Source organism: Megascapheus bottae, chromosome 14 (assembly GCF_031878675.1).
Source record: "Megascapheus bottae isolate mThoBot1 chromosome 14, mThoBot2.hap1, whole genome shotgun sequence".
Classification (NCBI taxonomy): Eukaryota; Metazoa; Chordata; class Mammalia; order Rodentia; family Geomyidae; genus Megascapheus; species Megascapheus bottae.
In genome coordinates, this window is record NC_143522.1 from 52,140,277 (window position 1) to 52,159,896 (window position 19,620).

Here is a 19,620-nt window from a genome sequence, read left to right on the forward strand (position 1 = left end):
CACTACCAAGCCCTTTATAGGAAGGAGTAAGCAATGTCTCCACCGACACCTTACACATCCCATTGGATGGAAGATGGATGGAACAGCGCAAGTGTGCCAGCCTGTAGGCTTCACCGCCCCGGGATTGGTGGCGGGGCCTGTGGGGGCGGGGCCTGTGGGCGGGGCCGATGAGGGGCGGGGCCGGGCCGGGCGCGCCGGCCCCGCCCCCTTTGTTACCCGGTCCCCGTCTGGGTCAGCTGGTGCCGGCGTCAGGAGGAGGGCACGGCTGGCGCGGCTCGACCCGGCAGGGCTTGTTTACTATGGCTGACGATCTGGAGCAGCAGTGAGTTGATCCCGTCTCTTTTCTGTCTCCCTGTCCTGTCTCTCTCGGGGCCTCCCTCCCTCCCGGGACGGTGTTGGACTGCGGATCGGTTTTTAAGACGCCTTCCCGCCTTTCCGTTTTCAGGTCGGCTTCCCGGGAGGGCTGGGGGTTACAGCTGCTGGCTGTGCTTTAAGCCCAGAAGAGGCGGTGGCAGAGGCAGGGCAGCGATGGTGGGTGAGCTTGCTCGCAGTCCAGGGCTTCTGACTTTCTACTCTCCCTCCCCTCCCTCGCCTCCCGGGTCAGGTTGCGGGGTGACACCCTCCCCCGGGCCCCCGCGAGCACACCGTGGATGGGGTGCGGGCGCGGGGGACGCGCCGGGGCGCTCGGCTCCACGCGCCGGGGCCGCAGGGGCTCCTTGGCCGGCCGTGGCGAGGGAAGCCGCGGCGGAGCGGACTCCACTCGGTGGAGAACGGCGCGCAGGTCTTGAGTGAACGGTGCGATTTGCAATCGCAACTGGTGATGCTTTGAATCGCCCTGTGGACACGCCACAGGGGGCCCGGATTGGATTGGGGAAATGGGGGTCGGGGTGTCTGCTTTCATCACCGACCCGGGCCACCCGTCAAGTCTGGGTTGCCACCTGTAGGTGGGGTGGCCAGCGGCTGTGAACGTCTGGTAGGAGCTAGGAAAAGTTCCTCGGGGGGAGAATGACTCAGCTTCAGCCCAGCCTTGGTGTCACCGGAACGGGCCTTTCCTGGACCCGGTGTCCGATCTCCAGACTGCAGACCTGAGAGACGGCGCAACTTTACGGGACGGGAGGAACTCCGCAGACAACGGCCGCTTTTCTAGGATGACTTCTCTGCGTGGAAACAGGCGATCACTTAGGGGACGAATGTTAGAGTCTGGAAGAGATGTGGGCCACCCAGCTCCATTTTAGAAATAAGCTGATGCCCATGAACATAAAGGGCCTTGACCATAATCACAGAAGTTTAGAAGGAGAGGGCCGGGAGTTTGGCCTAGTGGTAGAGTGCTTGCCCAGCATGCACGAAGACCACATAGGCAGAAAAAAATCAGGAAGTGGTGCTGAGGCTCAAGTGGTAGAGCTCTAGCCTTGAGAAAGTCCAAGGACAGTGCTCAGGCCCTGAGTTCAAGCCCAGGACTGGACAAAAAAAAAGTTTAGAAGAAGATTCTCTCCCAACACAGAATTCTTTCAGCTTCACCTTGGCCAGGCTAAGTTCGTGACTAAGCGGTTCCTGTGCTCCTTGCCTCCATTCTACATGACAACACTTATCTCCCTAATAGTGTTGAGTGGAGACCATACCAGGCACCACTTCCTGTTCTTCAACTGTAACAGTTTGGGTGAAGAAGGAAAGCAAATAAGACTCTCCCAAAGACTATCTTATCTTCTTAGCAGCTGTTCATGGGACAGTCTTTTCCCAAGCTCTACTTGGGCAGTTACGGGCAGATGTGGGATTTGGATGTCATCCTCGGATTTATCCTGGTCTCATGATATGCAGAGAAAACCTATGTCTTGAGACTTGGCCAGATTCTATGTTCTTAATCTCCATGCTTCAAGCCAACAAGCCAATCCGGTGGAACATTGCAGGAGCTCTGAGTCTACCTAAGAAGAAGAGACAGAAAGAACAACTCATCCAGCTAAAGCCAGCAGTGGCAGCACAAACTGAGGGTTACTACTTGCAAATCACTGGAGACAGGTTCTAATTTAGCTAAGGGAAAAGAATGTTTCTTAAGAGTTTATCTTGGGCCCGGAGTTTGGCCTAGCATGCACGAAGATCCAAGTTCAATTCCTTGGTACCACATAAATAGAAAAGGCTGGAAGTGGTACTGTGGCTCAAGTGGTAGAGTTCTAGCCTTGAGAAAGCCCAAGGACAGTGCTCACCCCCTGAGCTCAAGCCCGGGACTGGCAAAAAAAAAAAGTTGTCTTGGTCTAGGTATTATTCTATGCACTTCAGGCTTGAATTCAAGGCCTCATACCTGCTAAACAAGTGCCTGCTGGAACACTTGAGCTATACCTCTGTACCTTTATTGTTTCAGATATTTTTTTCTGATAGAATCTCCAGCTTTTTGCTCTGGCTGGCCTTGGACTGTGATTCTCCTACCTGTGCTTCCCACTCAATAGAGTTCATAAGCACAGATTTCTTGCCTTTTTTGTTCTTTGAAATAGAGCCTTGCTAATTTTCTTTTCTGGCTTGGTCTAGCTTTCTTAAAAAAAAAAAAAAAAAAAAAAAAAAAAAAAAAAAGGAGGAATGCCAGACATAACTGGCTCACATCTGTAATCCTAGCTACTCAGGAGGCTGAGATCTGAGGATCACAGTTCAAAGCCAGCCTAGTCAGGTAAGTCTGTGAGACTCTTATTTTCAATTAACCACCAGAAAACCAGAAGTAGGGCTGTGGCTCAAAGAGTAGGGCAATAGTCTTGAGCTGAAGAGCTCAGGAACAGCACCCAGACCCAGAGTTCAAGCCCCATAACCACCACCAACAACAAAAAGAGGAAACAGACACAGAAAGACTAAATAATGTGCTCATAGGCAGACTACTGTTAAGTAGCAGTATTCAAATTAGAACTCTGGTCTTCTGGTTTTAATGCACACCTTTCTAAAAACAGAAATGTGTTTTAAAATCAGATTATATACTGTAAGAGTTTGTGTATAGCCTAGAAAAGCAGATGCTCGAAGGTCCAGAAAGAGTACAGAGTTGAGATTTGAATTCTAGTTCCTACCCTTTTCTAACTTGCTCTACAACTTCTCTAGGCATCAGTTTGCTAGTTTGTAGAAAGGTGAAGCTGAGCTAGGCGCCAGTGGCTCACCTGTAATCATAGCTACTCAGGAGGCTAAGATCTGAGAGTCACAGTTCAAAACCAGCCTTGCCTGGGAAAACCTTGAGAATCTTATTCCAGTTAATGAATAAAAAACCAGAAGTGAAACTGTGGCTCAAGTGGTAGGGTGCTAATCTTGAGTACAAAGGTAAAAAGACAGTGACTAGGTCCTAAGTTCAAGCCCCAGTACTGGAGGAGGAGGAGCAGGAGAAGGAGAAGGAGGAGAGGAGAGGGAGGCATAGGAGGGAGAGGGGGAGGAGAAGATGGAGTAGATGGAGGAGGAGGAGGAGGAGGAGGAGGAGGAGGAGGAGGAGGAGGAGGAGGATGGATTTCTCTTATGAAATACCTCTACCTTGCTAACATCACAGGCTGTTCCTGCAGTTATTGGCATCTGTCTTCTCACCCGCTTTATTCACCCACAGAGTCCAAGAGAAATACTATATAGGATGGGAAAAGAATAAAAATGATAATTCATTGAGCATCTAATTTGTGGTGGCCATCTGATGATGTCTACATGCACACCATTGGGCCAAAGTTAGTCTCACTAATGATAGTACTTCAGCTGGAAGTTTTCTTTATTCCCAAATTGATGGTGTAACCTCTATTCTGCAATAATTTAAGTTATTGGTTTTAAAGGAGAAAGCAGAATGAATCCATTTTTACTGTGTTCCTAAGGAGTCAAGGGTACAGGCTAGCTTTTCTCCTTATTTTCCAGTCTGGAAAACAAAGGTTCAAGGTAGCTGTATCCTGCCTGTGAATCATACCTGGAATTGAACCCAAGTCTGATTTCTGGTTCTCTCTCTGCCCCATCTCCATGTTTGGGGTAGGTGGATTGCTCACCTGAAGGCCCAGTTGGCAGTGATGCAACACCTTGCACTACTAGAGGCTTGGGAAAAGGCCAGGAGAGCAGGAGGTATGGGAATTTATCTGTTCTGCCCCCAAAGGAACAGCTTGTCCTGGAGATGATAAAGCAAAGTTGAACTATTCATTAAAACTTGCTTTCTCTCCTCTTTCATCTCTTTGAACATAAACTGGTAGCCAGTAACAAAAGGGGAGGGGTAAATAAGTTACTAAATATGAATACAGGGTATTGTATACACGGTGTTCTAGATATCTGCTAAAACAAGGAACACATTGTTGATAGCCATTTGCCAGGCAAGAGTAACAAACTATCCTGCAGTGAGGTTATTGCTGTGGCCTCCATAGCAGGCTTCCTGAGGCTAGGAAACACTCTGTTCCCTGAAAACTCTTGTAGCCATCAGCAAAGCTAAGCACCTGTTTCCTTTTCCACAGTTGCCAATAAGCATTCTGTGTCTCCCTGTTCCAGGCCTCAAGGCTGGCTGAGTAGCTGGCTGCCCACTTGGCGCCCCACTTCTATGTCTCAACTGAAGAATGTGGAAGCCAAGATCCTTCAGTGTAAGTAGAAGAGAGAGCCTTCACCTCTCCATCGGGAGGTCTAAGGAGGGTTCGGAATCTGCCAGAGTTGGGTGCACTGAGCCCACTGATTCCTGACTAACCATGTGTAAGATGAGAAAAAGAGACACATCTGTAACTTGAAAGGAAATTCACATGGCGGGCACCCCGTTCCCTAGCAGGGCTTCCTTAGCTTCTCCCTAGCCATATGTTAGCTCTTGCCACATCTATTAGCTTCACCTCAAATGCTATACATCTGATATTTACACACACACACACACACACACACACACACACAATTTTCCCCTCTTCCCTTCCTCTTCTCCCTCTATCTCTTCTCCCTGTGCTCTCCCCCCTTTCACTTTTTTAATACTGGCATCTCTCTTTCTCTCTTTTTTTTTTTGCCCATCCTGGGGCTTGAACTCAGGACCTGGGTACTATCCTTGGGCTTTCTCAAGGCTAGAGCTCTACCACTTGAGCCACAGAAGTACTTCTGGCTTTTTCTATGTATGTGGTACCAAGGAATTGAATCCAGGACTTGGTGCATACTAGGCAAGCACTCTACCACTAGGCCACACCTCTGCCCCCCCCATTCTTTACCTCTCTCCCTCACTTGTAGGTACAGGGGGGCTTAAACTCAGTACCTGGGTGATGTAGGTTTTCACTCAAGGCTTGTGCTCCACTATTTGAGCCACAGCTTCACTCCAGATGTTTGATGAGTAATTGAAGATAAAAAGCCTCTCAGACTTTCCTCCCCAGGCTGGCACTGGATCATAATCATCATATATCAGCCTCCTGAGTAGCTAAGCTTACAGATACGAACTACCACGCCAGGCCCTCCTCTCTTCTAAACTCATAGTTATGCACTTCTTCATTCCAGCAGTCCTACATTCTCTAATATTGCTCTCTGCTGTGTTCTGCCTTGTCTTGGCCCATAACTACTTGTTTACCACAGAACTCTGGAACTTACACCAACTGGCTCTCAAGTGCAGTGTTACATAGGTACAAGATATCCCATAAGCAGTCATAGCCAATGGCTGAAACCAGACGCGTGAGCCAAGTCTCTTATCCTTCTGCTGTCATCCCTGCCTGTCCTAGTCACAGCTACCTTCTTGGACCCGAGTCAGTACTGCCATAAAATAGCCATGGCTTTCAAGACTTTGTCTAGGACCCAGGCTGTGTGATTCCTGGCCTACCTCAGTGTCTAAGAGGATAAGCCCAAGTCTCAGTCTACTCCTATCACCTCCTCCACTGGGCTAGACCATGCTTCTGTTCATCTGTCATGCCCCAGGCATCCCAGGTTAAGAGCAATCTGTTACAGCATATGCTGTCAGGGTGATATTGTCACCACAGGCCCCAAGGGAGCTGAGCACATAGGCTACAGTGATATGATACCTATAGACTAAATGCTTCACAAAATTGTGCTTGGATTTGAATTCTTTAGGCTGTGTTGTATAAAAGAAAAAAAAATATTCTGACATTCAAGTCTATTGCAATAGGAAGAGTGATCTGACTTTTGAATACTAAAAGGACAATTAGCGGAGCCGGGAAAGTAGCCTGGTGGTAGAGTGCTCACCTAGCATGCATGCATGCAGCCCTGAGTTCAATTCCTTGGTACCACATACACAGAAAAAGCCGGAAGTAGTACTGTGGCTCAAGTGGCAGAACTCTAGCCTTAAGCAAAAAAGTGTCCAAGGACAGTGTCCAGGCCCTGAGTTCAAGCCACAAGATTGGCAAAAGAAACCAAACCAAGAACAAGACCAACAACAAAAAATACAGTACGTAACTTAAAAAACAAAAAAAGGACAGTTGGGGATTTATAACTAAGGGGCAAGGGGCAGGATAAAGGGGAATGGAAAATTACTAATGGGAGATATTAAAGATAGAGGAATTCTTACTAAACTTACTTAAGATTCTTGCTGAGGGAAGGTCAAGGACTTAGACTTCTAAGGCAGAGGATGAAGAATTTGATTAGATAAAGAGTAGATAGACCAAGGACAATGCTCAGGCCAAGTTCAAGCCTGACCAAAAAAAAGTGGGGGGCAAGGGGAAGCTGGCTGGCGGTGGCTCACCCCTACCTACTCACGAGGCTGAGATTTGAGGATCATGGTTTGAAGCCAGCTTGAGCAAGAAAGTCCATAAGACTCATCTCCAATTAGCCACCAAAAATCCAGACAAGGAGCGATGGCTAAAGGGGTAGAATGTCAGCCTTGAGTGAAAAAGCTGAGGGACAGTGCCTATACCTGGAGTTCAAGTCCCAGTACTGGCATAAACCAACAAGTAAATAAATATGACAAGATTCTTGATCATCTGACTTGGCAAGACTCTTGCTAAAATGATGCTAAGTTGGATGAAGACAGAATGGGGGCCAAGATCAAGAAGAGAAGTCAGCAGGGTGCTGGTGGCTCCCATCTATAATCCTAGCTACTCAGGAGGCTGAGCTATGGGGATCACAATGTGAAGCCAGCCTGAGCAGGAAAGTCCCTGAAACTCTTACTTCCAATTAATCATCCAAAGAGCAAAAAGTAGAACTGTGGTTCAAAAGGTAGAGCATTAATCATGAGCACAAAAGCCTGGGACAAGGCTCAGGTCCAAAGTTCAAGCCCCAGACCTGGGGGGGGGGGGGGAGAAAAAGAAGAGAGCTCAAAGGAGCTAACCTAAACTTTGGCCAAGAAGTCTTTGTGGAGGAGAAGAGCTGAGGAAGGTGTGAAAGGTCTGGGAATGCAGAGCAGAAGGAAAAACAAAAAGCAAACCCACAAAAAAACCCCACCCTAAATCCACAGCCTTATTGATTTACCCTGTGATTCTTCTATTCCCAGGTCTCCAGAACAAGTTTCTGGCCCGCTATGTATCTCTTCCAAACCAGAACAAAATCTGGACAGTCACTGTGAGCCCTGAGCAAAAGGACCGCACCCCTCTGGTGATGGTGCACGGCTTTGGGGGTGGCGTGGGCCTCTGGATCCTTAACATGGATTCCCTGAGCGCCCGTCGCACTCTGCACACCTTTGATCTGCTCGGCTTTGGTCGAAGCTCCAGGCCAGCGTTCCCCAGGGACCCAGAGGGGGCTGAAGATGAGTTTGTGACCTCGATAGAGACGTGGCGGGAGACGATGGGAATCCCCAGCATGATTCTCTTGGGGCACAGCTTGGGAGGATTTCTGGCTACTTCTTACTCTATCAAGTACCCCGAAAGGTAATGAGGACCCACCCCTCTTTCTTGTGACTCTTAGCTTGCTGGGAACTTTCCAGAATTCATTTCCAATAGTACTCTCCTTCCGGAGCAATGTAAGGGCTCTGCTACCTTCAAGGATATAAAGATACCGTCTCCTCCTTTCTCCTCCTTTAATGCAGAGTTAAACACCTTATACTGGTGGACCCCTGGGGTTTTCCTCTGAGACCAACTGATCCCAGTGAAATCCGTACACCTCCAACCTGGGTCAAGGCTGTGGCATCTGTCCTGGGGCGTTCTAATCCACTGGCTGTCCTTCGCGTGGCTGGGCCCTGGGGTGAGTAGTCTGAAAATAAGGAAAATATTCCTGAAACCAGGGTTGTCCCAGTCAACCACGTCTTCTCCCACCGTACCTATCCATCAAAAATGGGGCTGAGTCTACCATTATCACTTAATGTTATGAGATCTGGACTCGATGTCTTTGTTTAGGCTCCCAGAAAGGTGTTTGTTTGTTTGTTTGTTTCCTTAGACTTCATGGAAAAAGTTTTCCTGTGCAAGGAACACATAGCACAGAATGGCTAGCCCATAGCTTGGCAGGTGCTGAGTGGCCATGTTCTCGAGGGTCTGTGTGACTGCATTCATTGTAGGACCCACCACTGGATCCCATTCCCATCGCCCAGCCTGCACCTGCAGCAGGGGTCTGAACCCCAGCCTCTGTCACAACCTTCAGGGGCAGGCCTTTCCAACCATACACTGCTCTAGACTGACACCAATTCTTATTTGTTCTGAGTGGCTTCCCACTAAGTAACAGTCTGCAAATTCTTTGAGTAAGCCAGGCTCTGTTGGCTTACACCTGTAATACTAGCTACTCAGGAGGCTGAGACCTGAGGATCGTGGTTCAAAGCCAGCCTGGGTACTGAAAGTCCTGTGAGATTCTTATCCTCCAATTAACCATCAGAAAACCAGAAGTGGTGCTGTGACTCAAAGTGGTAGATAGCTAGCTTTGAGCTGAATGGCTCAGGGATAGCACCAAGGCCCAGCGTTCAAGCTCTATAACCACCTCACCCTCCAAAAAAAATTCCTTTGAGTAATACAGAGGGAAGGCAGGGAGGTGGGGAATGGGCAGCCATAGTGAATAGACCGGTAGCTCCAACCTTCTGATCTCACTTTCTCCATATCCCACTCTTCCCACTGTGGAAGGAATGAAAAGGAAATAAAATGCAGATATCCTTTGAAAAGATGGGTGGCTCCTCTTTTATACTGATGACTGTTTACATAGTAATAGTCAATGCTCAGTATTATGAGTTATTAATGGCTGAATAAAAGTTAACCATGTAGGCCCTTCAAATAGAAACAATAGGACAGCCAGCCGTTGTGGCTCCTATCTGTGATCCTAGCTCTGCAGAAGGCTGAGATCTGAGGATCGCTGGATATAGTCGGCTCAAGCAGAAAAGCCTGGGAGACTCTTTAACCATCAAGAAAGCTGGAAATGGAGGTGTGACTCAAGTGGTAGAGCACCAGACTTGAGCAAAAAAAGCTAAAGGATAAGGTGGGGGTGAATATATTGAAGTGATGCACTGATCAAGGCATTGTATATAGAAAGTACTTTCTTAAATGGCCAAAAAACCCCAACAGATCACCTTAAAATTAAGGAAAACGAGGGAAAGGACGGGTGAGAATGTTGAAAAGGCTGATATTGATCAAGATGCACTGTTTTCATAAACTGCTTTGTTGAATGCCAACTAGTAGTTTTGTAAAAACTACAAAAAGATAACAAAGATATTCCAAAAAATTACAAATTAAAAAAGGAAGAAAAGCTAAAGGACAGCACTGAGGCCCTGTTCAAGGACACGCCCGCGCGCGCACACGCACGCACGCAGGCACGCACACACACACACACACACACACACACACACACACACACGGAATGGCTCCAAATGAGAAATGGGGAGTGGAATGGAATGAGCTTTTGAAGAGAAGGGAGGAATTTAGGAGTTCTGGAAGAGTCTAGCAGGAGTCATAGGTGCCAAAGAGGAGTAAGTGGAAATCGCAGATTTCAGTAGTCCTTTCCAAGAGTCTCGGTGCACTAACCACTTCTCTTTTTTCTGGCCCTAACTGTCCATGCCCATGCAGGGCATCGGAGCGGTTACAGTTGAGTGACTGGTCATTGGCTGTGCCAGGGGGGCGGATGGGACTATAGATAGTGTCACTCTGCCTCCTACCCACTTATCACAGAGTCAAAACCAAAAGGGAGAGAGAGATAGAGATTTGTGGATCAGCACACCCAATTTTTCACAGTCAGTTTTGGGTTCCCTACTGCTTGTACATATACAGTAAAAAAAGGTGAAGGAACAGATTGTTCTAACTCAGAGCACTGAGTCGGGGACACCAGTGTAGTTAAGTCACCTCTCCTCATATTCTGTTACAGACCTGAAAAGGAGAGGGCTCTTGGGAAGTGATACGGTTTCATCTGCTACATTCAGAAGATTAAAAGGCCTTATGAGTCCAAGAGAGAAAGAGAACCTAGCACAGAATGTTAAAGTTTCTCACCCATAGACTAGTGGAGCTTATGATCCTTACAGCAAAAAAACATGGGACTTCACGGAGCTGATGTTAGTCTGTCTCTGTTTCTTTGGTAACCAGTCTGTTATTTGAAGTCATCTGGAACTTCCCAGCTACTCAGGGAATCCTAGCTACTCAGGAGGCTGAGATCCGAGGATCATGGATCTCATCTCCATTAACCACCAGAAAGCCAGAAGTGGAGCTCAAATAGTAGAACACTAAGCTTAAGGACAGCACCTAAGCCTTGAGTTCAAGCCCCAAGACCAGTACATGCACACATATATAGACACACACATTCATAGAGCAAATAAACCCTTAGGAAAAATAATATCAGATTATGTTTGTTTAAACATACATAGACAGGAATCTTATCCACACCACCCAAACTGTTTATTCCATATTTGTTTACTATCCCCTCTCAGGGCCTGGCCTGGTGCAGCGATTTCGGCCTGACTTCAAGCGCAAGTTTGCAGACTTCTTTGAAGACGATACCATATCAGAGTACATCTATCACTGCAATGCACAGAACCCCAGGTGAGAGCTGCTCCCGGGACCAGCTCGGGATGCACACTTTCCAGAGATAAAACCAGCTGCAGAGTGCAGTGTTTTATTTCTTCTTCCACAAAGAACACACTCAGAAGAGCATTGGCACCAGCACAGATCATTTCTCGAGTTCCCCAGGGATGCACACAGACTATATAGAAGATAATAGATTAATTAACCATGTTGTCCATCTCTAGAGAAAGGCTCACCCCTCTTCCCTAGAGATAAACAGTTGGCCTGAGAAACCTATGGGAAAATCTCTTTAAAAAAATCTTTTTTACTGAAAATGTAATACAATTATGATTTTTTGTTATTTTTTTAAAAAACAGGCATTGATAACATTTTTTCATTTTTTATTTTTATTAGCATATATTAGCTCCATAGGGAAGAATTTCATTATAGCATTTCTCCAAATGTTATATGTGGGGTTTTTTACTTTATTTGTCTCTGTGTGTGTGTGTGTGTGTGTGTGTGTGTGTGTGTGTGTGTGTGTGTATAGAGTAGTCAGGCTTGAACTGAGAGTCTGAGTGATGTCCCTGAGGGGTTGTTTTTTGTTGTTTTTTTTTGTTGTTGTTGTTTTGCTCAAGGCTAATGCTCTACCACTTGAGCCACAGTTCCACTTGCAGATTTTCTCTTATTTTGAGTGGTTAAATTTTAATTTTAGTGATTAATTGCCAGGCTGCCTTCAAACTGTGATCCTCAGATCTCCACCTCCTGAGTAGCAAGTATTAGAGGCATGAGCCATCAGCGGCTGCCAATGCATGTGTCTTTTAAGAGGCAAAAGAGAAATCTTCACCTGTCACCAACCTGCAGCTCCCAAAGGTCCTCGCTATTCTCAAATATCTCCTGTGACACTGCTTCAGAGAGCCTCCTTGGATAAATTTATTTGTGTGCGCCCACACACACATGTCTAGAACACTCCTGTGAGTAGAATCCCTCGGGATAAGAATCTGCATGTAACTTAATTTTGTGCCCTTTGACATGACTTACCATTGTGGCAGAAATTCCTTTACTTTTTGAGGTGAGACAGGAGGTTCTGGGAAGAACCTTCCCGGCTACTCACACCACAGGCCCTTCAGGTTTGCCGTCTTGGTTTTGCCAACATTGGCAGCAGAGGAGAGTCAGGGAGGTGCTCTTGCCCTGTAAGCAGTGCCCTGGAAGACTGAGCCTGACTCTGCAGTGGTGACACTTCCTAGAGGCTTCCCCCTGCGCTGCAGGAACCAGAGGCAGCACCTCACCTTCTTTATGCCTCTCGGTCACCCATGTGAACCCACAGTCATTGCCATCCACCCACATTCTCAGCATCATCTCAAACCAAGGAAGCTTTTAGGCAGCATGGGAGCTTGGCTAATGGAAGGTTCTCGTTAAGCAATGCTGTAGAAAGTTTCAGCCGTGCAATCAGGCAGCCCTAGCTTCCTGCTCTTGGCTCCTATCAGGCCTCATGGATTCAGTGTTCATTCTCATCCACACAAGTCCCCACTGGCTCAACTTGGGCCCTCTCCTCAGAATCTGCCCTGTTCTAAACAGAGTTCTGTAGTATGGTGGCCTGCCGATCTAAACCACAGAATATATTATCTTGCTACTTACGTATGTCCTGGGTAGAGTAGAGATGATAGCTGGATAACCAGCTCCCAATCGTTCATCCACAATGCCATTATTTACACTTAAGAGTCCCCTGAGTTTTTTTTTTGCTGTTTTTGTGCTGGTCCTGGGACTTGAATTTAGTGTCTAGGCACTGTCCCTAAGTTTTTTGTTGTTGTTTTGTTTTGTTTTTGCTCAAGGATAGTGCTCTTATCACTTGAGCCACAGCTTCTCTTCTGGCTTTTTGGTGGTTAATTGGAAATGAGAGTCTCATGGTTTTCCATTGCCAGGCTAGTTTGAACTGTGATCTTCAATTCTCAGCCTCCTGAGTGGCTGGATTCTAGGATGAGCCTCTGGTGCTCAGCTCACTTGTCAGTTAGCACTGAAAAGTACATGGCAACCCTGATCCGTTCCTCAGAAAATAAGAAATCTGGCCAAAGGAAAAATGTCTAATTAAAATCAACTTTGCTTCACCTTAACAGGAGCTTTGTATGGTCATTCTGGTAACTATGACTTAATGAAATGAGTATGACCCCAAGTTTAGAGAGGAGAAAAAAGTATATCACATGATTTGCTAAGAAAACATCCACAAAGTGAATTCATGTCTATCTGACCCCCAAATCCACGATTTAGCATGGAATTATCATGTTGCAATACCTTAAGGAAAATTTTCAGCTTCTGATAGACTAGGCAAAATTCTTGTGTGGAGAATATAACTAACGACACTAAGCAACAGAGCCTTGGAGCGGCCATAGTTTCCATTCTTCCCTAACTACTCTTAAGCTATCAATTGACCTGAAAAGCTGGCCCCGCCCCAGCCCCACAAGATCCCCCACATGGCCTCAAAGCATGCATCCTAAGGAGATAGCCAAGAAGGGAGGCACAGGAGCTGGCATTTGTTACTTCTCTCTTAGCTGAAACTGCTGCCTGCCCTGTCCTCATAGGACTCGGGGCTCCAGTTCTCACTCTTCAGGGTTCTCTTCAAATGATTTCTCCTAATCTTTGTTTTCAATTGCTCTCATTACCTTTTTGTGATTCTCAGGAAGTATTAGATGAATGTTTAATCCTGTGATTTCATCATTGAACACCGAAGAATGTACTGCAGTTGGGCAAACATCCTATCTTTTTTTATCGTTGTTGTTGGTCATGAAGCTTGAACTCTGGGCCTAGGTGTTGTCCCTGAGCTCTTCAGCATACTCTGCCCTACCCCTTGAGTCACAGCACCACTTCCTGTTTTCAGGTGGTTAATTGGAGATAAGAGTCTCTTAGACTTTAGTGCCCAGGCTGGCTTGAACCTCGATCCTCAGATCTCAGCTTTCTGAGTAGCTAGGGTTACAGGCATGAGCCAGCACACCCGGCTTAAACACCTTATCTCCTTATGGCCCTTTGCCTAGCCAGCTAACACTCCAGCATGACGTGAAAATACTTGATTGCATAAGTAATGACCCATTCTGTTGGACAGCACTGTAGGGTTTGACCCTTGGAAGTTTACTCACCTCCTAATCTTACTGATAATCAATGAACCAGTGCTAGGACTTGAGAAGAGTACAAAAGTACTGCTCTGGCCTCTGTAGAGACCAAAAAGTAGACATTTTCTGCTGCCAAGATTCTTCAATTGTCTTAACCTGTTTTTGCTTCTGCCAGTGGTGAAACAGCTTTCAAAGCTATGATGGAGTCCTTTGGCTGGGCTCGGCGTCCCATGTTGGAAAGAATTCACTTAATTCGAAAAGATGTACCCATCACCATGATCTATGGGGCAAACACCTGGATAGACACCAGCACAGGAAAGAAGGTGAAGATGCAGCGGCCAGATTCCTATGTCCGAGACATGGTACGTTCACTCATCCATCAAATGCCGGCATACATTGATTTAATCTTGGTCAGTGGACTCTCAGCCTTTGAGGGGGGGTCGGTTGCCCTGGAGAGGGTAATTAGAATGAGGTAATGAGGTGAAAATGAGCAGACTGAGATAGGTCAGTGGGTATATTTAGCAAGTTTGAATGTCTCTGTAAATGTCACAGTCAGGGGCTTCCTGCTTTCATAGCCTGGCTGAGCTAAAAGATAAGTTCTTGCTGGCTGCTGGGTGTCTGTCACCTGTAAGCCTAGCTGAGATATAAAGTCAGCCTAGGCAGGAAAGTCTGTGAGACTCTTCTTCCCTATGAATCACCAAAAAGCTAGACACGGAGGTGTGGTTCAAGTGGTAGAAGCACCAGCCTTGAGAAAGAAGGAAGGAAGAGTGTTGTGGCTCTGAGTTCAAGCCCCAGTACAGGAATACAAAAAGAAAAAGAAAAAAAGTGACAAGATTTTATTAAGTAGCCAGCTACAGGCTGCCACTTCTATCTCCAAACACCCCACCCCCATAATTCCTGCCCAAAACTAAAGCCAGGAGCAGTAGAAGAAGTAGTAGAGGCTATCACAAAGACTTCCTACCATCCTTCTGCCTCCCCTTTTCTCTTGCGACCCCCGCTTCACCGCAGTGAAGATTGCCTTACTTGCCAATCACAGGCTCTAGTTAACTGGGCCTTTGGCTGAAAGGAGCAAGGCAGAGCAGGGGTCAGGCAGAAGGAAAGACATGACGGATGGCTAAAGAAGTAAAACAGGGCCAGGCATCAGTGGCTCACGCCTGTAATCCTAGCTACTTAGGAGGCTAAGACTGAGTATCGAGGTTCAAAGCTAGCCTGGGCACAGAAAGACCATGAGACTCTTATCTCCAATTAACCACTAAGAAACTGGAAGTGGTGCTGTGGGTCAAAGTGGTAGAGCGCTAGCCTTGAGATGAAGAGCTCAGGGACAGTGGCCAGGCCCAGAGTTCAAAGCCCACAACCAACCGACCAACCAAGCCCAAACTCTGGGAAGAAAGGTGGAGCTGCGGGGGTGTGGGGAGGAGATAGGAGGGAGAAGGGGCAGGCAAGTCTGAGGGAAAAAGAAATAGTGGGAGAGCTTTCCAGCACTGGGATTAAAGAGCCTTCTACCCCGGGGGTCCTGCTGTACAGGAAATCGAGGGCGCATCACACCATGTCTATGCCGACCAGCCACACATCTTCAACGCCGTGGTGGAAGAGATCTGTGACTCAGTTGACTGAGCTGCTGTCACCAGAGGAAGAGGAGAAAGCCAGAGAGTCGCTCTTGTCTCCCTGTCTACTTAGTCATCCCCTCTGTCCTTTCCTCACAACTAACGTGTGCCAGCCAGGCAGAGTCTTGGGCTATCCCCAAGCTAGGACCACATTACGTAAGAGCACTCCTGATCCTGTGCTGAGGGCCAGAGGCAGAAGCCACACAAAGCCTTCAACTCTCCAACCTAGGGAAGAATGAAGAGAATTGCCTAAGGTCATCCCATCATACCCACGCCATGTGTTAGTGGTTAGTGATGATGAAGAGATTGCATTAAGCCACGTTGCCTTGTGTATGGCCTTCCTTCCTCTGGACAGAGGAGGGCTCCTATCAGCCTTTTCTAACACTAGAATGTTTCTGGGAATGGGTTCTATGCAAGAGTATCTTTCTTCACCCTCCTTCACCCTCTTCCAGGATTTGATTGAGATCTGGTCCCACTTATCTACCCAAAGTAAGCCCTAGGTTTCCATTCATCTGCCGAGTGCCCCTCCGTGATCTAAGAGCTCATCTCTAAAGCCCTCGTTGGCAGATAAAGAAAATGGCTTAGATATAACATAGCACAGTTCTGTGATATCAATTCTGGAAGAGCTGAGGCAGGAACCCAGGGCTACCTGTGGTTGCAGACTCATTTTGCTATGGCTGGAGGCAGACACCGTGGCCACGGTGTTTAAATGTAAGCCTTTCTTTGCCCCCATGTACTAGCCCTGTTGTACAGGCATGATCTTATGCTCTGGCTTGCTCTTGGCAGCCTAAACTGTGAACAGTCAAGTAATCTTTCCTTGCCCCGTCTTCCTTCCAATGGGAGGTCTCTGGACCTCCCTTTGTGCCTTGGGCCCTGAAGCCCCCATGTAGTATAGAGAGAAGGTGGTTTCTAGTGGAGAGAAGGGAAAAAGACCCTTTCACCCCAGGGCCACGTCTGGATTTGCTATGCCCACTAATCCACAGCACTTTTCTACCTGTTCCTAGCGCTGAGGCCCACGGGGATTTTCTGCCCATGGTCCAGTGGTAAGCCTCCAGCCCACCATTCCCTGTTCTTAGCAGCCACAAAATGATTCTCACTGCCTGATCCTTAGTCTCTGCCTCTGTCCCCTTCCCCCTCCCCGGGTCTTCAGCTCATCCCATCCTCAGATCATCTATTCCCCCCTCTCCAAACATCTTATTCCGGATGCTGCTCTGACGTTCTGGGTAGTAGGCTGGGCCTGGCCCCAGAAGCAGGGCAGCTATTTCTGCTCCTTCACTTTTGTAAAGCCAACCCTTTCATCAGAATAGTATTAACTCCTGGTGCTTTGTATACTGGTCCAGCTGCCTTGGGCTCCTTTTCTATATTAATAAAGAAATGAGTAAAAAGTGCTGGTGGTAGTGATGATACTTAATATTGCCATAAGAAGAGTGCTAGAGGCCGGGAGTTTGGCCTAGAGGTAGAGTGCTTGCCTAGCATGCACGAAGACCAAGGGTTGGATTCCTCAGTACCACATACATAGAAAAAGCTGAAAGTGGTGCTGTGGCTCAAGTGGTAGAGCTCTAGCCTTGAGAAAAGCCCAAGGACAATGCTCAGGCCCTGAGTTCAAGGCCCAAAACTGGCCAAAAAAAAAAAAGGGTACTAGAGCCAAGTGCCAGTGGCTCATGCCTGTAATCCTAGCTACTCAGGAGGCTGAGATCTGAGGATCACAGTTCAAAGCCAGCCTGGAAACAGAAGTCTGTGAGACTCTTATCTCCAATAAATCACCAGGAAACTGGAAGTGGCACTGTGGCTCAAAGTGATAGAGCACTAACCTTGAGCTGAAGAGCTCAGGGACAGTGCCCAGGCCCAGAGTTCAAGCCCCATGACTGCCAAAAATAACAAAAAGAGTACTAGATTATACTGACTTCATACAATTCTGATACCTGCCTCCATGCTACTCCCTCTCCCATTCAGATGTTTATCTCCAGTGGCCAGCAGGACCCCAGCGTAGCCAGCCCGCTCACAGTGCAAGGAGGCTCAATCCAGAACAGGGGTGGATCGAGCTTCAGTTCTTCAGAGGAGAATTAACAGAATGGGCTCCTCTCTACCCACTCAATACCCAATCTACCTCTGTTAGTGGGCTTTCCTGGGCCCTTCTCCCTACAGCCTGCTCTCCAGACTCATCCAGCTCGCTTATCCTCTGGATCTGCTGACACACCCCACCCCAGAGACTAGACCTTAATCCCCTTGTTCTGTGTCTCCAGAGCACAACCACCCCTTTGGTAGAACTCATAAACTGTTTGTATATGTATAAGCTATGTAAGAATAAGGGGTACATTTGACACAGAGATCATAGGGGTTTTTGCTTTTGTTTTGGGGGAGGGAGTGCTATCAGTAGTGAACTTTGAAAATTCAGGGCCCCATACTCCCACTTGCTTTTTCACTCAATCCTGGTGTTTTCTCATGAGCCACACCTTCAAAGCTTCTGGATTTTATTGGTTCATTGGAGGTAAGAGTCACATGGACCTTTGTGCCTTCCATCTGTGATCCTCAGATTTCAGCCTCCTGGGTAGTTATTATGGGTATGAGCCACCAGTGCCTGGCCGATTCATAGGTTTATGAAGTAAAGAGAAATTATATATTCCAAGACAAATACTAGAATCATTACCAGTAGTGTCTACTTTGTGCTGTAGAACTCCTAGAAGACTTAGTATTTCAGCTCTAACTAGAAGGTGGTGATATATATTCGTGATGATGAAAAAAGAGCCAGCTGCATCCGAGATAATCACAAAGCTCTGTTCCATCCCAGGACATGGGATCTCCTCTGGACTGCTATATGGAGGAGAAGAATAGGTATTTAGAGCTGACCACATGCAGACCAAGTATTTGCCTGGTTCCTGCCTTTGAGGGAAATTTGCTTCCTTGAAGAGACACATTTAGCCAAATTACCAGATAATTCAATGAAAATTGCAGCTGTGGAGGGAGAGATGGCCTCCGCTGTGATACCAGCTGAACTGAAGGCTAGGAAGGGAGGAAGGACTAGAGAAGGGATGGCCTTGGGAGAGAAGGCCCCTGGAGGCGCTCAGAGCTGTGCCTGGGAAGACTGATATGTAGCCAGCCACTCCCACACACGCTCTGGCCTTGTGAAGAGTATGCTCATTCTGGAAAGCACTGGAAGGACTGGATCAAGGGTCTTGGGACGGGAAGTATGCAGAGTCAGACTTAGGTAGACTCTGCTTGGATTGCTCGGTGGGACAGCCCAGCGGGGTTTGAGGCTGCTGCCGTGGTCTGGGCCCCGGATGCTGGTAGTATACAATTGACTATTGGCTAGCAGACACTGAGAGGAGAAACTGCAAGAAATGATTGGGAGGTAAAAGGACTTAATGCTGACATTGAGCGTTGTCCATAAAGACACTGAGACAGTAATGACCGAACTTTTTTGGTTTTGGTTTTGTTTTCACAAAACAACTTGGGATTCTGTATTTAAATATAAATCCTTGCTGTGTCTTCAGAGTCTTTGAGTCAGTAAATCAAAATCGAGCCTGGCCATGAAATCCGTATTTAAACACATCCTCTAAGAGTTTCCCCTGCCCAAGATCTGCAAGCCCTGGGCTAAGGAGCTTTTTGCATCTCTGACTCTTTTTTTTGGACAGTCCTGGGCTTGAACTTGGGTCTTCATGCATGCTAGGCAAGCATTCTACCACTAGGCCAAACGCCAGGCCGCATCTCTGACTCTTGGCTTAGAAAGTCCTCAGAGAGAAAAGCCTATGTTCCCCCAAAGCCCTCCTCCAAGTCCCACAGTCCTTCCTGTTTGAGAGATGGCACACCACGCTCACTTGACTTTTGAAAACTCAAGTACGCTTCTCAGGAGCAGATGCAAGAAGAATCTGAGAAAAGGCCCGGCAACAGTGGTCCATGCTTATAATTCTAGCGACTCAGGAGGCTGAAATCTGAGGATCACAGTTTAAAACCAGCCTGGGTAGGAAAGTCTATGAAATGCTTATCTCCGTGAGATGCTGTGACTCAAGTGGTAGAATTCTAGCCTTGAGTGGAAAAAGCTAAGGGATTGTGCCTAGGTCCTGAGTTCAATTATCTGGAAAGAGAAAGAAGGAGGGATAGGCGGAGGAGGGGGGGAGGAGGGAGAAGAAGGGAGGGGAGGGTAGAGGA

The 19,620-nt window shown here is 47.3% G+C and overlaps 1 protein-coding gene across 4 annotated transcripts; it reads left to right on the forward strand.

Moving 5' to 3' along the window:
- The first annotated feature begins 229 nt into the window (after positions 1-229).
- Abhd4 (abhydrolase domain containing 4, N-acyl phospholipase B) lies at positions 230-16,862 on the forward strand. Of its 4 annotated transcripts, XM_090345213.1 has the most exons (8): positions 236-322; positions 446-531; positions 4,462-4,550; positions 7,367-7,739; positions 7,898-8,052; positions 10,700-10,811; positions 14,046-14,232; positions 15,395-16,862. In XM_090345213.1, exons 3-8 carry the CDS (start codon positions 4,511-4,513, stop codon positions 15,482-15,484), a joined length of 957 nt encoding a protein of 318 aa, XP_090201339.1. In that variant the 5' UTR covers positions 236-322; positions 446-531; positions 4,462-4,510; the 3' UTR covers positions 15,485-16,862. The 4 variants fall into 4 exon arrangements, with proteins under 4 accessions (XP_090201338.1, XP_090201339.1, XP_090201341.1 ...); XM_090345212.1 differs by lacking the exon at positions 446-531 and having other exon boundaries at positions 230-322; XM_090345215.1 differs by lacking the exons at positions 236-322; positions 446-531 and adding an exon at positions 352-445.
- Positions 16,863-19,620: the final 2,758 nt, after the last annotated feature.

Coding starts and splice junctions, on each gene's coding strand:
- Abhd4 (XM_090345212.1), top strand. CDS start 300: ATGGCTGACGATCTGGAGCAGCA. Junction 7,740..7,897: donor TCTATCAAGTACCCCGAAAG/GTAATGAGGACC, acceptor CCTTTAATGCAG/AGTTAAACACCTTATACTGG. Junction 14,233..15,394: donor ATTCCTATGTCCGAGACATG/GTACGTTCACTC, acceptor CCTGCTGTACAG/GAAATCGAGGGCGCATCACA.